At 49.0% G+C, this 17,243-nt stretch overlaps 1 protein-coding gene and 1 long non-coding RNA gene across 2 annotated transcripts in view; both read left to right on the forward strand.

Moving 5' to 3' along the window:
- MXRA7 (matrix remodeling associated 7) overlaps positions 1 to 15,766 on the forward strand; it is a 32,291-nt gene extending 16,525 nt beyond the window's left edge. The window contains exon 5 of the mRNA XM_021546999.3: positions 11,572 to 15,766. Within this exon, the coding sequence (XP_021402674.1) occupies positions 11,572 to 11,686 (115 nt within the window). The 3' untranslated portion in view covers positions 11,687 to 15,766. The remainder of the gene's footprint in view (positions 1 to 11,571) is intronic.
- LOC144247227 (uncharacterized) lies at positions 140 to 8,598 on the forward strand. The gene is made up of 2 exons (XR_013340944.1): positions 140 to 327; positions 6,938 to 8,598. It is a non-coding gene; the product is annotated as an uncharacterized LOC144247227 (long non-coding RNA).
- Positions 15,767 to 17,243: the final 1,477 nt, after the last annotated feature.

Raw genomic sequence — 17,243 nt, forward strand, 5'->3', positions numbered from 1 at the left:
TTTTGTCTTGCTTTGTTGCTGGCTTACTTTTCCCCCCCCTTCAAATCTTCACTGCGGCATCAGCAGCTTTTCATTGCAGGCCTTGCAGGTGGTGCAAGGGGGCAGGGCTGCTGCCAGGTAAGCTGGGCCAGCTGAGCCTTCTCCTGCATCCTTCTCCTTGCCCTTCCACCCCTCTCCCCCTCTCCATCAGCCCTGTCCGTGCTGCTGACCTGCTGTGACCCGGGTTTGCCACCCTTTATGTTGCAGGATTGAGCTGACCTCTGATCTCACATCTCTGTAGCAGCTACCTTAGGTGCTCGGCCACAAACATTCTTGCAAATCTTTTTGGTAAGGACACGCTGCTGCTTAGAGGTAGTGGTACCACTGATAACACCCGCTCGTGTCTTGGGTTATTTTGCTTTTGGGTTGTTTTCCAGGGGAGGGCTTGTTTTGAGCTGCAGTTGGTTGCCTGTCCCACCTCCCTCCCCACCTCTCTCCCCTTCCCTCCTCATAACAGATTAATGAGTCCACTCCCCTCTGCCTCCATCTCACTTCCCACGAGCACCCCAGGGCGAATGGGGGCTCTCACGTTTGGATGCTCACCTCTTCTGAAGCTGGACAATCCCCTTCTTTGATTTGGGAAACTGGGGCTGCTGCAGAGTGGGTGGTTAGTCCTGAGGTGTCTTATCAAAACTGAGACAGGTTTAGTGTTCACTTTTAGCCCTGTCACTCCTCCAGCTTTCCTGTGCACCAACACGTTCCCATGTGAAGCAGCAGATGTAAGAAACATCCCAAAAATGCGAGTGGGTCCTCAGAGGCTGCTTGTTGTGTAGTTCACAAGCTTGAATTTTGGTACTCCTTGATTTTGGAGTATATTGAAAATATTCCTTGCCTGTTCCAGGAGGAGCTGGAGGACTTCAGACAGGAGAGTACAGGCATGTAATAGATTTGGTTATTTAAGCAAAAAACCCACTTCTGTTCTAACCTGCATCCCTGCAGAAGCTGTGGTTGTGCTGCCTACAATTCACTTGAGTCTTGTGGCTTCCAGCTGGTGCTAAATCTGGACTAAAAGGGGAAGGAATGTGACCTTCACTGAGTGATGCAACTTCCTGCTTTTGGTGACTTCAGCCTTAAAAATTAGAGTGCTCACTGGGGGAGGAGAGGACAGTAAATCCTTTTGGCAAATACTTCTGCTGGGGTGGGGGCTGTGCTTGATCACACCTGGTGGGTCACCATTCCTTCTGGAACAGAAGCACAAAGCCTTTGCCCCCCTGGGGGAGAAAAACACCTGGGCAGGAAGGGGAAGAGTGCAGGGGAAGGATGCAGCCCTTGCTCCAGCCAGCACAGCTTATTCCCAAATCCTTGCCTGCTGCACCTGAGGCTTTTGGCCACTTGTTGCCAGCTGTGGCTGCCACGGTGCAAAGCTGGAGCTCAGGAAATGTGAGTCCTGGTGGTGCAGCTGCCCCTGCTCAGACAGGGCTGAGGTGTGTGGGTGTGAGACACAACCAGGCTGTCCTGGTCCTGGGGAGGAGGGAGGGAGAGCTCCCCAGTGTGCCTGTAGGGCTTGGAGTGGTCTCTGCCAGATGTTCTCCAAACCTCTCTTAAGGTTGAAAGAGGTTAGTGAGGATTTTTTTTAATGTTAGAAATAAGTATGGTCTGGATTCTGCTGAGTGTTGACAGCTGCAGCAAGGCTCCACTCCTTATAAAAGAGAAAATAATGGGAGAAATGGCCCCCTTGGGTCTCTGCTTTCAGTTCTCTCTTTCCATGAGGCAAAGCCTTGGCTGGCCTCAGTGCTGTCTAGGGGTTGAGCTGTCTCTGCTCTCTCCTTGTCAGTCTTGGCTAGGAGTGTTGGTGGGAGAAAGGAGAGCAGATCCCGTCTGACAGGCTCTAGAAAGGTCTCTCCTCTCTGTCCTCTGTCTGGGATTGAGGAAGAGGTGGGGGTGAAGAGCCAGAAGCTGCCCCATGGCAGACCCATGGAACAGGCTCTGATGGATGGCACCAAACTGCTCTGGGCAGGGGCACTCCTGGATGGAGCAGGAGATCCCCCAGACCACTGCCAGCCTCTGGAAGAGTGCAGGGAAGATGGGCATAGCTGCCCGGTTTCCCTGGGTAATGGGCTCAGTTCCCACATCCAGGTGACCCATTCAAGGAGCAAATTCTCCTCCTGCCTCTCAATCCTGTCCTGTCACCTCCTGGCCAGCCACAGATGGGCTGAGGTGACACTGTTTGGTTTAAGCTTGGGGCTCAGCTGCAAATTGGCATTAATGCAAGGGGAATTGGATGGCTGTAAATATCAAGCTCAGCCCTTTTCTCAGTGGTAATTGAGCAATGGAAACCTGCCTGCTCCCCAGCTGGGTTCAGAGTGCCTCTTGGTTATGGGGCACTGAAAAAAAACTGGGCTTGGACCCTGGAATTTCAGCAAGGCAGGGTAGACCCTGGTTCTAAGGAATGCCAGAGAGGAGAGACCTTTCCCTGCTCTACAAGGCATCCTGAATGAAAGTGGGATGCAGCTGTGGCTTGAGGGACAGCTGTGCTGAAGTTTGAACTCTGAATGAGACAATGCTGGTGATGACAGCCCTGGAGCACACCAGGCCAGGAAGCAGCTGCAGAGGTTTAGTGACTGTGTTGACAGACCTTGACCTATTTCAAACATCTCCAGTAGTAGCCCTCCAAAAATAGGTGGGTGGACAGGGCCAGGGGAGGTTGCATTTTGGGAGGGCTGTCCATTGGCACTGTCCCTGTCCACCCCCTGCATTGCCATCACATAACCCTGGCCTGCCTGCTCGCTCCCCTCTCCCAGCATGGCAACTGGGCTTCTTTCTCCTCCCTCCCTTTGCTGACCTTCCCTCCACCCAGTGGCTTTGCTGTCCTGTCCTGTCCTGTCCTGTCCTGTCCTGTCCAGCATGGTGCTTCTGTTGGATGAGGGAAGCTGGTAAGTTTGGGCTTTTTTGGGGGGTGAGGGTTATTATTTGTTTGCTTCTCATCTTCTGCAGCACGATAGTCGTCCTGGGCTGAGGGAGGAGGAGCAGCAAGGGGTGCAGAGCCCAGGGCCAGGGCACCCTGCAGGGCAGCGTGGCCACTGCTTTACTGCAGCTACCAGCCACGGGGATGGCACCAGCCATGGGCAAGGGTGCTTGCAGCTGCCAAACACCCCAGGGCATTGCTTCCCACCTGCCTCTTGAGGTAAAGGGCACTGTATGTTTGGGGATCCCTGCTGAGCTCCCCCTCATGCTCACTCTGAGGTGCCCAAATCACTTGGATGAGGAGGAAGTCTGCTGGTGGCCTGGTGCTGTCCCCTGCCTCCATATCCCTGGGGAAAATGTCCTCTGACCTATGAGATGTCACTGGACTGGAGCCCTGGCCCTATTTATAGTCATGATCGAGTCATGAATCCCCAAAAGCTTTAAAAACACAGTAACTCAGGATGCCTCCCTCAGAAAGCCAGGGAAGAGGAGGCCAGGAAGCCTCTTCCCATCTCCTCCTCTCCCACCCCAGAGAGGAAACCCTTGCAAACTCCCCCATAGCCTTTGCAGGGTGTGAGTCTCTGACCCTGCTTTGACATGAGATTTTAGTTCAGACAGCAACTCTGCTTAAGCTCCTGGGGTTTTTCTTGGCTCAGGCACTGAATTGTCCTGGCTTGTGGCTGCTTCTCTGTGTCTCCCTCACCCAGTGCTCATGACTTGTCTTCATCTGCTTCTGCTTAACCTTGTGCAGCATGGGCAGCTGGCTGTTGTCTGCCTGCTAACTCCCTAGGAGCCCTGCTCTGCCTGTCCTGGGCTCCCCTGCAGCTGGGACAGACCCAGGGATGCAGGGAATTGGGGCAGCTCGCCAGGCTGGGGGCAAACTGGTGTTCAGTGAGCTGGAGAGCAAACATGGAGTGATGGAGGAAAGCACAGCCCCGTCTGTCTGTGGCTTTTCCCTGCTGTGGTGCTGGCTGGGGTGGTCAGGAGAGTTGCAAGGGATGGGCACACGAGTGATGGATGAGCTGGTCAGGAGCCCAAGCCACCTCCCTGGCTGTGCTCTGGCCTTTTCAGCTGCTGCTGCTCTGGCTGGGCAGTGTGGGCAGCTTCTGCCTCAAAACAGTTGTGGGCAAGGTCTGCTGGGGGTGATCCAACCCTCAATCCCTCTGGCTCCTCATCATCCCCTGTCCTAAAGCCAGTGACACTTGTGCTCCCTGGTCACACTGGTTCTGGCAGCCTCGAGGCACAGCAGGTATTTCCCAAAGCCCAGAGCACCTTTCAGCTTCTCTGTCCCAGTGGAGGAATTTCAGATTTGTGTTGATGAAGCTCCTTTTGGTACCTCTCACTCAATCCCTTCTCTCTTTTCTAAGCACTGTCTCCCTGTTCTGAATTTAAGAATTCTCCTCTGTGTTTTGCTGAATGGTTGAAGCAACTGGCTCACACTTTTGGAGACACAAGGAAAACTTGGATTTAGTGTGTCATTCCATATTCTTCCTGCAATACCTCAAGAGTGGGTTATAGTCACCACCAGAAATGAGATGGTAGCAGCCCCTGTGGTAAAAAATTGGGGCAGTGGTGATGGGACCATCCCCAGCAGTGAGATGGGAGGGAATTTCTTGGGGAGATCTCAACCACCCATTGCCAGATCTGCCCAGTACTAAGGGCTTTTATTCCCTGCTCCTCATCCTCAAGGGTTAATCCTAGGTTGGAGTGAGAAGAGTCTGGAGCCTGGTTGCCATCCACCTTCCTTAATGTGATTTCAGAGCAAAGGACTGATGGGCCTGACAAGGTCCTGAGCCAGGGAAAGGAGCTGGGAATGCTCTGTGCTTCTGAAAATAATCTTTTTGAATGAAACTATTCCTTAAAAGGGCACAAGCAATTACCAGACATGGTTACAGTAGGGCTCTCCTCAGAGTGAGTCAGGACTCCTTTGGAAAGATGAAGTTTATGAATGGGCTACAGATTTCCTGACCTGCTGTGGATTTTTGTACACATGAGAGATAGATGCACATGGGAATGGCACCAATAATCCCTGTTTTTCAGAGCTGAGGTGTTGTCTTCTCTCAAAAGCAAGAAGCCTTGTGTCAGTGCTGTGGATGAGCAGGAATGCTCCTGAGGCCACTAGGACATGAAATTTCCATGCTTCTTTGAGACCTTCAGTCCCTGAGCTGCCCTCACATTCCAGGACCTGCTTTTTTCTGCCCTCACATTCCAGAACCTGCTTTTTGTCTGGCCTCCTCCAGCTTTTCCTTGCACACAACCATGTCCAGCTGACAAAGCACGTGATTCAGTGACTTGGCCATTGGCTTGGGCAAGAACAGAGATACCTGGATAATCTTTATCTGAAGAAAGGATACAGCTCCTGGCAAAAGATGACCCTAACCTGGTTTGATTGATGAGCTGCTGGGGTCAAGCGTGCTGATCTAAGGAGAACGGAAAGGAGGGAAGAGCCAGGGATAAGCAGTGGCTCAAATCTCTGGGCCTCCATCCCAAGCTAATTAACAGTTTTAGGTTCTGTGGTTGAAATGCCAGAGCTTCTCAGCCTGGGAGGTTGTATGGCCCCAATGTCCCAGAGAGGGACTGCCTCATGCTCTTTAGTCCAATTCCCCTCACAGTTTTCTCCAGGACCAGGCAGGGGTATCCCTGTTGTGCAGATGGGAATTCCTGGCTTTGATGTACATCCTCCATTAGGGTCATACTGGTTTTGACATCTTCTCACCACAGCTGTCACCTGTGGAGATGAGTATCCCTGTGAGGGACTCATCCACTCTTTTTGATGTCCCCCATCCCTCTCTGCTCCACCTGTGGCACTCTGGAGGGGCCCCCGTGGCAACGAGCTTACGCCCTGACACGTGAAATCTGATTATGCTTGCGTGACTTGAGCGGGATGATCCGCTGTGACTCCCGCAGGGTGATTATCCGCCCCGGAGAATTTCCTTCCTTTGTCCTAACGGGACGGGCCCTGAGCCGCGGCAGCGACCCCGGGGCCACGTCCGGGATCCGGCTCACCGGCTGCTGGAGAAGGCAGGATTCTGCAGGAGAGCAGGAGATGCTGTTCCTCACCCTCATGGCATCGCTAGCTGGAGTAGGAGGCTTCCCAACGTGGCTCAGGTGTTACGGACCACAAACCCTGTAGGATCCAGGAGGAATGAGGCTGGGGTGTGTCTGGATGTGTTTGTAGGGTAGGTGAGGTGTGTTGTAGCTTCCCTCTACCTCAGTGCAGGTCTCTGTGTCCATGGGCAGCTGTCCAGCTGTGTGCCAGCTGTTTCCTGATGTGGATGGTTCACCCAGCATGAGAGATGCTGGGGCAGGAAGGGCAGAGTGGCTGGAAGATTCCAGCTGAGAACAAAGGACCACAGTTTTTAGACCCTGGCTCTGCTGCGTGGAGGGAGTGCCTGGATGTCCCCATACATGAAACACATCTCACCCTCTTTCCCTGGGACACTGGGAGAGCTTCCCATCAAAAGGAAGTGACCTGCAGGGAGCCTGGGGATTTTACCTCCTTCCCTTGAACACACTTATCTCTAGAAAGAATGAGAAATGTCGAGCAGTTCAGGCACACTGCCCTGTGAAGTCAGCACTTGTTCCTGGCTCATCTGGCTTCAGGTGGGAAGAGGAATCTGGGCTGGCTGTGCCACAGCCCCAGGAGGCTCAGGATGCACAGGACAGTGAGGCAGGAACCCCTGGAGTTCATTAGTTTGGCTCCTCCAGTTCTTATTAGTAACTCAGAAGGTTTGAAACTTAGCTTGGTGCCAGACAAAAGGATTTGCACTTCCAGTTTGGTTTTGACTATCCTGCTGCAGTTGATGAAGCAAAGTCCTTCTCAGAGGCATGAGGTTTGCAAACAGCAGCTTGTCCTGCCCTGAGGGGGAAGCTGCCTTGCCTTCCCCCCAGCACACACATCGAGGGCTCTCCCTGCTCGTTTATGTGAATAGTAATGAACCAACCTGAGCAGTGAAATGACTGAAATGATTTCTCTCCCTGTTTCTCTTTGCAGACCTGAAGACTATATGAAGTTGTCCCTAGCCTCCTCCTAAAGGCATCCCTTGGCATCATTAAAGGCTTGAGAGAAATACCAAAACCAACCAAACACACCCATAAGAGAAATCCAAAAACCCTCAAAACTTGGGAACCCCTCTTGGTCTGAAGTTGAGTTCTTCAAAAACTCCTGTCAAGTTTGAGGATATTCTATTGTGTGGCTCCACGGACTGGGGCTGGGCCCAAGCAGTGACCTGAGTTGTGTTTGGGGGACTGGGAAGAGCCTTCCTCCCTCTCCCCCAAACAAAACCCAAAGTGAACACTAAATATGCAACAAGTCTACTAGTTGTGTTTGCTACATATATTAGGCCATGAAATCCATGTTGTTTTTTTCCTGGGGTGGGCAAACCATGGCTCTGCTCTCAGACCAGCTGGGACCTTGTACCAGATTCTCAAGTTGTTTTGTCCTGGGGTCAAACTCCTCTTTATTGCTGGGGGCTGGTAGCTGCCTGTGATTTCCAGTGCTGTACAAAGCTGCTTTACTCCCAGAGCTGGAGGGACAGAGCAGGGTCCAGGTGAGGGATGGCAGACGATGGCTGGGCTGACTCAGATCTTGCTTCTGTAGTTATTTTAGCAGAGAGCTGATTCTGTAGGTACACAGGATACTCAAGAAGTGATGAAGTTTTTGATAGTTTAGCTGTTCCGCTTGCGGTGGAGAGACCACACTTTGGCTGCTGTTATTTTCTGCATCCTCACTTTTCCCCACTCCAGTTCCCAAGAGGAGACACCCAAGGAGGCAGCTATGGCATCAGGGGCTCCCTCAGATAGTGGGGAGGCACACTCCCCATTCCTCTGCCTGCCTGCTGTTCCAGTGCCCTCTTCTCCTGCTGGTCCATGGGAGCCAGAGCTCAGCGTTGCCCCTCAGCTCTGTCACACAGAGCAGATGAATTTGGCTGGGCACATCTCTGTTTTAAATCAAAGCCAGCTGGTTTTTGAGAGAGAGAAGAGGGTCCAAGTCCTTTAGTGATGCTGTAGAAACACCAGGCTGGGTGGGGATGTGTGCTCCAAAGCTTCTCTCACTGCCTCTTGGCTAACACTGCAAACATATCAGGAACCCAACAGGCTGCTTTTTTCTTTCTTTTTGAATTCCTATGCAGACAATACTTGAAACCTTGTACACAGTTGTCCTTTCCAGCGCCTGGGGTTGGCAAACTCTTCCTGAATGGGCTCGTTTAAAGAACAGCAGGAGGCTTCAGGTCTAGAAGAGGCTGGGCTGCCCCCTCCCAGCTGACAACTGTTCAGTGGTTTGCATATGAATTTAGGCACATCTGGACCCTCTGCTTCAACATCCTGCTGGTACAGCCTCTGTCTCTCCTCAGTACTGCTGGCTGACTGTGTCCCAAGCACCCAACTATGCAAAGAATGCCTTATATCCGTTCTGTTTAAGTTACATGGCAATGTGTACATCCAGCAAAGTCGGTAGTTCAGTCCAGATTTTTGCTAGTGGCAGCAAGTCAAACTCTTTCTTCAACTCAAATGGCTGTCTGGGTATTTTTTACTTTTGTTTGGTTTTGTTTGTTTTGTATCTGATGGTGGCTCTTATACAAAGGACTGTAATTCTAGCGGCTTGAATCTGTAAAAATTGCCTTTGTTTGGTCCAATAAACCTTTGAATAGTTTATTTGGTTTGTGCTTGTTCTCCTACCTCCAGCAGCTTGTAACTTCTTCTTCAAGAGATTTGTGTTGAAAATCTGGATTTTAGGTTAGAAGTATACTGTGCCCTACTATTACTTTTATCCCATAAATGATTACATTTCCATAAATGATGAGAGGGAAAATCAGGGATACTCCCCTTTTTCTGCTGAAGCAATGCAGTATTGCATTCTTGGTCTTGTTTGGCTGCAGAGCATTTAACAACATTCTCAGTGCAGAGCTCTGCCCAGGATTTCAGCTCATTTCCTAAATCCCAGATCTCTGACATACCTATGGCTCAATGCCCCAAACCTCCAGCTAACTGTGAAAGTCTTCGACTGAAATGTCTAAAAAGAGCCTAAGGGAGCAAAGTATGCAAATATAATTCCCTATGAAGAAGATTTAAGCTGCTTCAAAAATACTTAATTAATCTATTTTGTTAACAAGTAAAATCCCCTTTGACCTCCTGAATCCAAATAGTTTTGAGGACAGCATTTATGAGAAGAAAGAATGATTTTATTTGTGAATGGGGTATGTTTGATCTGTACTCATCCAAAAAAATACCCAAAACCAAACAAAGCTGGATCACTACAAGGTTGTTTTGCAAGGTCGCCTCTGATAGGAGAAGCTCCTCTTCAAAGACAGTTGCATGTTTGTGGTGCCTGACTCTTCCTTCCCAGGCTCTTTCCTCTCTTTATCTTTGTTTTGCTGTCCCTTTGTAGTAGATTATGTAGTGCAGAGAAGTAACAGCAGTAACAGCTCTTTGTTCTAATTTCCAAATGCACAGTCATGATATTTAAAGTTGAGAGGAGAGCCAAAATGCATTGATGTTGTGCTTCAAAAAAGGAGCATGGATATTGTCTGTGATCCTGATTTTGGAGACAAGGAAATGGGCCTTTGGAGAGGTTTCAGCAGTGCTGATGTCTGTGAAATAAGGAGGGAGGGATGCAGACCTGTGTGAGCACTCCTAGCTGGGATGCACTGCAGACACAGGAGGCCAAGCTGTGTATTGAATTTCTCCACCCCAGACTGGCAGTGTGCCCTCTGGTGCCCAGCGGTGATCTAAAATAAAATATTGATCACTCATGACCCTGCTTCCCTTCCTCTCATCTGGAAAGGGCAGCTGGATGCTCTTCCTGTGAGCACAAAACATTACAGAAGAGGCAAACAAATCCAGGCTTCCATAAACAAAAGATCCCACATCATTATCAGGATTTGTTCGGCTGTAGGACCGTTGCATTTTAATTGCAATAGGAAAAAAACTGGCAAACGAGCTTGCTTTAGCCAGGATCTGCTTTTTTTCCTGCCCTGTTTGCGTCAGTGGTGCTGAGAGGACAGGCTGCTGTTCATGCTTCTGCTGGGGCTTAGCCCAGGAGAGGGGAAAATGCAGAGCAGGAGCTCAGGAGCATGGATAGAAGGTTCTTCTGCTCATTCCTGACTGTCTTCCTCTGATCCTGCCCGTGGAGTGGTGGCTGCTGGTGTATTGATGCTGTCCCTTCTTTCAAGCAAAGCCTGTGCCCTGGTTTTGCCTGCCAATAGTTATTATTGCCCCTCCTGCTAGTGGAACAGCTGATAGCTTGTCCACACAGGCCTTGCAGGAAGACTACCCCAGGTTATCCACTGGCGTGCATTTAAAGGGATTAATTAAATTCTTTAAAGTCCTGTGTGGGAAGCTGGTTGTGGCAGGAATGAGGACTCTTGACAGGGTGACCACGGGGGAGTAAAGGCCAGATTCTGTGTTTTTAGCCCATGGGAGGTGCTGAACAAGCAGGAGGAGCTGGGATTGTGGCAGGTCTGTGCTCTGAGCTGTCACTGAGTTCTGGCCTCGTGCTCATGCAGGGTCAAAATCAGCCTTGAAGTAACAGGAACTACATCTGCCTTGTCACAGCCATAAAGCACCACATCCCCATTGGTTCTTTCTGTCTCCCACAGGAAAGTTAGGAATGAGATGTGCTAGGCAACAGAGCAGCCTGATCCCCATCAGGCAGGAGTCTGGCAGTGGGAACACTGCATCCCTCAGCCAGCCCTGCCCAGAGCCACGTGCCCCAAAAGGGAATTTTCATCTTGCCCCAAAAGGGAATTTTGTTTAGCTACATCAGTTCATGAGCTACCCGCCGACAAATGGCACTCCTGTGCTGCCCACCCCACAGTGATGAGCAGTATAAATCCTCCTACAATAAATCCTGTCACAGATACCAACCTTCATGGGAGGTACAATGGTTAACTGGTTCAGGGGAGGGAAAAATCCAAGATATCTTCTGTTACGGGGAGAAAGGGGTTAATTATCTACTATGGGACTGCCTGGGGATTAAAAATCTGAGCTAGGTGATCCACTGGTCAGCCTCTGCCTACACAGGGACCACCTCACTGCTGGATTGGTTACCTGGGTCCATCTCACCATTAGACACTGGCAGACAAACTCAAATCAAAGCAAATTCCTACCTGTGATCTTTTCTTCCAGTGGCTGATTAAAATCATGTCCACCTTGGGAGGTAGTCTGCTCTCTACTTTTTAGTTAGGCTATGCATCTAAAATTTAATAGCTATTCCTGAATTATTCCGTATCTACCTCCTCTAATTACAGAAGGAAAGCACACTGGGCTGTTGAATCTTAATCCAGGTTTGGAATCTGCTAAACTGGCACAAATTGGTCATATAAAATTCCACATGTCAAGTTATCTTGAAAAATTTGAGCATAGATAAGCCCTAAGGAACTCCAAAGCCAGTGTTAAAGCAGGCTGGTTTATCTCCATGTTTAGGGAGCTGCAGAGAGACGTGCAGGGTGATGGGATAGATGGAAGGGGGAAGAAGGAGAACCAGAGGCTATCTCTGCCTTATCTCCCAGGGACAGGTTTGCTGCAGCCAGGAAGGTTTGCACAGTGCCTTTGGCTCCGTGTTTCATGTGACAGTGATGTTCTTGCTCCTGGACTGGCTACTCCTACTTCTCCTTTTCTTCTCGACAGGGTTCAGAGAGAGCAGCTGGCTGCCATCTTCAGACTGATGAAGGAAAAGAGTGACACGTTTGGAGAGATGTCAGAAGGGGACATGAAGGAGCAGCTCAGGCTGTACGATATATAACCCTGCAGCCAGGGGAGGCTGTGCCCAAAAGCCATCTCGGCCCTTGTTCTGCAGGACACTGGAGGCTGTAGTGCTTTAAAAGTGTCTCAGTAGTTATTTCGCAGTTCCAGATTGTTTTGCAAACACATATAGGCCTGTGATATGTATTTCAAAAGACTTGTAATTCCTCAGCCTTTTAATAATTTTTCATTGTAGAACTATCATCTCGTACAGTGATTTTTTACCTCTTTCTGGCTGGGTCTTAAGTCTCAGTGCTAGAAAGCAGTTAAACTCACTTTTTTTTCTGGCCATGCTTTATGCAAATGAACTTTCAAGCCTATTTTTCTCAGTCTGACATATGAAAAAAGCCAAAGATAATGGGTGTAAAATGGATGGAAATAACATAATAACTCAGGTTGAAGGGTACTTTAGTCCAACCTCCTGCTTAAAGTTGTGAGACCAAGGTGGGTTACTCAGGGTTTTTTCCTGTTGGGTCTTGGAAAGCTCCAAAGATGGAGACTGCACAGCCTCTCTTGGCAGGGAAGCTTCCAAGCCTACAGTTAGAAAACAAACGGCCAAAAGCGAGGCATCAGTGCTCTGATCAGGGTGCATTGTCCCTCATCTCCTGGAAAGGAACACTTCATCCTCCTTCAGGCTGGCTTTTGAAACCAACCCAAGCTGGTTCTGGCTGACCTCACTGAGATCATCCTCACTCCTGAGCAAGCAGCAGCAAATCCAGCCTGGAAACACAAAACATCTCCTGACACTCCTGAAAGGACCACAGAAAGGCTGCTGGATTCCTCACAAGGATGGTTGTGTCCACCTCAGATCCTGCTCTTCTCATACAAAATTATGTGGGAAACTACATACTTAGGAAATCTCTGTGATTTTTATCAAGTATTTTGAACAGTCTTGAGCAGTCCTTGGTGGTTTGAATAGAGTAAATCAATGAGCATTCCTAATTATAACTAAATGTCTTCTGGTGTGGTTATCTCTCCTATGAAATCCTGTTAAATACTTTCTTATCAGGAAGGATTTTCTTGGTTTTAGTAACTGCTCACAAAGGGAGGCATCATTTTCTGACCCAATTTTAAGGAATGATCTCTTAAAAAATTAGTTTTGCTTTACTTTGTGTAGTCCTTTTCAGTCCAAGAAACCTAATATTTCGTTATCTGGTTGCTGTCTCCCAGTAAAGTGTGTTCTAGAACATCAGACACCTAGACTTCTAAGAATAATTTTATCTTCTAATTGTTTTCACTTAGGTCAAGGCATATTTATAATGAGTTCAAGCTGGTTTTACTACCAGTCATGACTTAATTTAAATGTAAAGTCTGAAAATTACCTCTTCTTATGCAACATGAACAAATTAAGTAGGAAAAGTAGTCCCATGATGTGAAATATCACTCTAGCTTGCTGTGTCCCTAGGACACAGTTTCCTTTTGTCAGGCTGTGCAAAGACAGAAATGTAGAAAAATTGTATATGGGGTTTGTCCCTAGCTCAAAACTGAAATCAGCATCTTTTCCAAAACTCTTCATGAAAGCAAGCAAAGGAGAGATAAGATGTAGTTGATTTTTAGTCTTTGTCTTGCAGACTTCACAGCTTATTTCCAAAATATTTTTATATTTCTTATGTCATTGATGGTTCTTCTCTGAATAGGAACATTTCTGGGGAAAAAAAAATTCCCAAACCCTTCAGCTTCAGAGAATACCAGCAGTGATAACACTGTACAAGGGACAGCAGCTCAGTTAAACCTGTCCTGTCCTCACCAGCTCCCAGCATCATCACCAAAATGTTCAGATGCTGCTGATAACAGGACAGTGGTGAAAAAGCTGTTATTTACTAGGCTCAAATTTAAGAAAGAAATGAAGATAAATAGAAAGAGATAACTAGAAAAGCCTCTCTTTGCCCAAGACATGAAACAAAGGAGTGTCAAGATGGAAAACCCATGGGTTTTGAGCAGTGCATTCCTCCACTGGCAAAGCTGTCATGAAGAGCATCCTGCTGGACACATCCTTGTGGAGCTGTGGAGGGACCTGCAGCCATGGGGGCTGTCCTGATTTGGCTGGGCAGCTTCTGAGGCGCTTCTCCTGCTGGACTCATCAATATTTATACAGGAAATGTCACCAGGGCTGCTGCAGCAGCACCTCCCCTTCTGGGATCATCCTCTGAGTAACTGCGGAGTCACAGAACCCCTGACAGCCTCACTTGTGTTGAAGGGACCTTGGAGGTCACCTAATTCCACCCCCACCCCAAAAGGGGATGGTGGCACTGGGGGATCCTTGTCAGGGCCAAAGGCACTGGGGGTGCCCAGGAGAGGATGGCAGCACTGGGGGTCCCCATGACAGGATAATGGCAGCACTCAGGGTCCCTCAGGAGGGGATGGCGGTACTGGGGGTCCCCATGACAAAATAATGTCAGTGAGGGGTCCTCCTGAGGGCACAGTGACACTGAGGCCTCTCATGAGGAGATGGAAGCACTGGGGAGTCCCCATGACAGGATAATGGCAGCACTGGGAGTCCCTCATGAAGGGATGGTGGTAATGGGGGTCCCCATGACAGAATAATGGCAGTGAGGGGTCCCTCATGAGGGGACAGAGACACTGGGGGTCCCTATGACAGAATAATGGCAGTGAGGGGTCCCTCATGAGGGGACAGTGACACTGAGGCCTCTCATGAGGGGATGGAAGCACTGGGGAGTCCCTATGACAGGATAATGGCAGCAATGGGAGTCCCTCATGAAGGGATGGTGGTAATGGGGGTCCCACAATAGGATAATGGCAGTGAGGGGTCCCTTATGATGGGACAGTGACACTGGGGGTCCCCATGAAGATAATGGTTGTGAGGGGTCCCTCATGAGGGCACAGTGACACTGATGGGTCCCCATGACAGGATAATGGCAGTGAGGGGTCCCTCATGAGGGCACAGTGACACTGAGGCCTCTCATGAGGGGATGGCAGTACTAGGGGTCCCTCATGAGGGCACAGTGACACTGATGGGTCCCCATGACAAGATAATGGCAGTGAGGGGTCCTCATAAGGGCACAGTGACACTGGGGCCTCTCATGAGGGGATGGAAGCACTGGGGGTCCCTCATGAGGGCACAGTGACCATGGGGGTCCCCATGATGCAGTGGCTGCACTCGGGGTCCCATGAGGGGATGGTGGCACTGTCACCAAAACTGCAGAGAAAACAAAAACCCTCCAACAACATTTTTAAAGTTGGGCAGTCAAGGCAGTGCTTTATGATCTGGCCAGGATGTTGTTCTGGCCAGGATGTACCACAGAAATCATCTCATCCACGCATAGATCAGGTGTACAGAGAATTATTTTGTGACACGTGATTTAAGTAGATTTTAACTCAATTTTTCAGATATTGTATACTGTCAAAACCCACAAGAACAAACTGGGTCAGTGTTCATTGGTCCCAAGTAGTTCTTAGCATTTGGTCTCCTATTGGATTTGTATTTCTTCCTTTTTGATGTTAATTAGATCTTCATTCCTTTATTTTCTTATCAGTCTTTTAAGAGGAGGTGTCTCCAACCCCGCCAGAGTCAGAGGCTGGGGTAGATGTTGTAGATGTCCCTGATGTCCCTTTATCTTTTGGGCTACTCCCAGTCTGTGCTGAGTTCTTCAGACCCCACCTGGTGGAACAACTTCCTAGAAAGAAGCTTAAAATCCTTTTTCCTGGGGCAAAGGCAAACAAAACCCCTTGACTAAAGTTACACAAAAATTATAAAACTGGAACACCTGGGAGCTGATTATCCTGGTAATGACCCAAGATTGGGATGCTGGAAACCTCTGGGCTGATACATCTGAATGCCACAGTTCCTGTAACACCACCAGCAAGATTGTCCACACCTGGACCTGGATTGTTCAATCCCAGCTCGGAGAAAAGAACTTTATGAATATGTGGGACTCTGAATAGAAAGAAAAGGCAGCTGAAATCCTTGCCTTGGGCAGAAAATTTCCTCTAAGAACTGCAGGGTTCCAGAGGGTGGTGTGGGTGTCCAAGGGAACCTCTGCTGAGAGGCCTTTTTGTCCTTTTTCCTTGTGGCTGGCTAGATAGAATTTGATTATAAAATAAAGTTTTCATTTTTCATTTGGCTGGACAAACTTTCATTTATAACAAGCTCTTTATTAAAAAGATCAGCTGGGCAGGGGGCTCGACACAGAGCTCACCCCTGCTGTTGTAGCTTTTTTCCAGGTAGCTGAAGGGGGAGAATGCTGCAGAGTCTGTCCCTGGAGTCTTCGTGGCACACTGGTAGCTGAAGGGTGAAGAGGTGTGCAGAGCCTGCTGCTGAAGTCCAACAGGTTTAAAAAACCTGGATCTCTATGTTTTCATTTGTTGTTTCTTTTATTTAAAAATTTGAATAGATCTTATTCAGCTCATCCAGTCACTGGGGTGTCACAGGCAACACTTCTGGAATAGCTGTAAGGCACTTTTATTTTTTTTTTTTTAACCTAAAGGGAAAATTCTCCTGTCTGAAATTCTTTCTTAATTCCCAAAGTAGGTCAGGAATGCAGCCACTGAGGTTTGTGCTGTCCTGAGTCACGGTGTGCTCAGCTGTTGGGAATGCTAAATTGCACTGGGAACAATAAACACAAAGTGGAATCATTTCATAGTTTGTTTCATCATAATTTGTCTCAAAGGAAGGGGACAATTGATTTTGTTTTCCATGAAAAGCTGCTGCCAAACCTGCAGTGGGGATTGTGATTTTTCAGGGTTGAAACAAGTTAGGGATACTGCTGCAGGGGGAGATGAGGCACAGCTGAGTCACGCTGGGGAAGCACAAACAGCCCCAGCACATGTCCAAAATGGGCAGTGGGGCTGGGCCAGGCGTGGCAGGGAGGCTGTGAGCCTCCCCAGTGCACCCTGGGGACACAGACATCTGCACCCTGCCACATTTATGGGATCAAACCCAAATAATCTTTGGATTCTGGTGGATCCGTGAGAACGGTGAGTTCCTCACCTTCCCGAGGCATCTTCTGACCCTCAAGAATTAGAGATCCTTGTCTCTGTGCACATGACCTAATGTGTCTAATTTAATTACACAGGGAAATTCAGCTGGGGACTCACTGCACCACCACGGGCTGTGGTGAAATCAAGGGCAGGATGATGAATCCTCACAGGGCAGTCACTTTTTCCTGCTCTGCACCGGTGAAGGGATTGCAGCCCTGCAGGAAGGAGCATTTGCAGAGATGGTGCTGCCTGGTAGCAGCAGTGTTGGAATCTGAGGTATTGATGATTCTGAGATTGTAGAAAGTCTCTGTCTCTCTGCCCCCTGCCAAAGCAGAAGCCATAATTGGTCTGTGCTGGTTTCCAGGTTGTTTATTCTGTTTATCTCTCACATGTTCTGCTGCCCTGCCCAGCTCTGTCCTGCAGGGCAGCGTGTGGGGCTCTGCCCTCAGTGGGATGTGACAAACATTAAATACCACAAACTCCCTGGGCTGGATTTACAAGAACGTGCCAATATCTGTCACCTACGTTGGACAGTGTGTCCCCAGCCTGAACCAACAGAAAAATGCCAACACCAAAGTGACACATGGAGGGCATGAAGAAGGAGAAAAAGGACAAGGCAC

The sequence above is a fragment of the Lonchura striata genome, chromosome 19 (genome assembly GCF_046129695.1).
Source record: "Lonchura striata isolate bLonStr1 chromosome 19, bLonStr1.mat, whole genome shotgun sequence".
Classification (NCBI taxonomy): domain Eukaryota; kingdom Metazoa; phylum Chordata; class Aves; order Passeriformes; family Estrildidae; genus Lonchura; species Lonchura striata.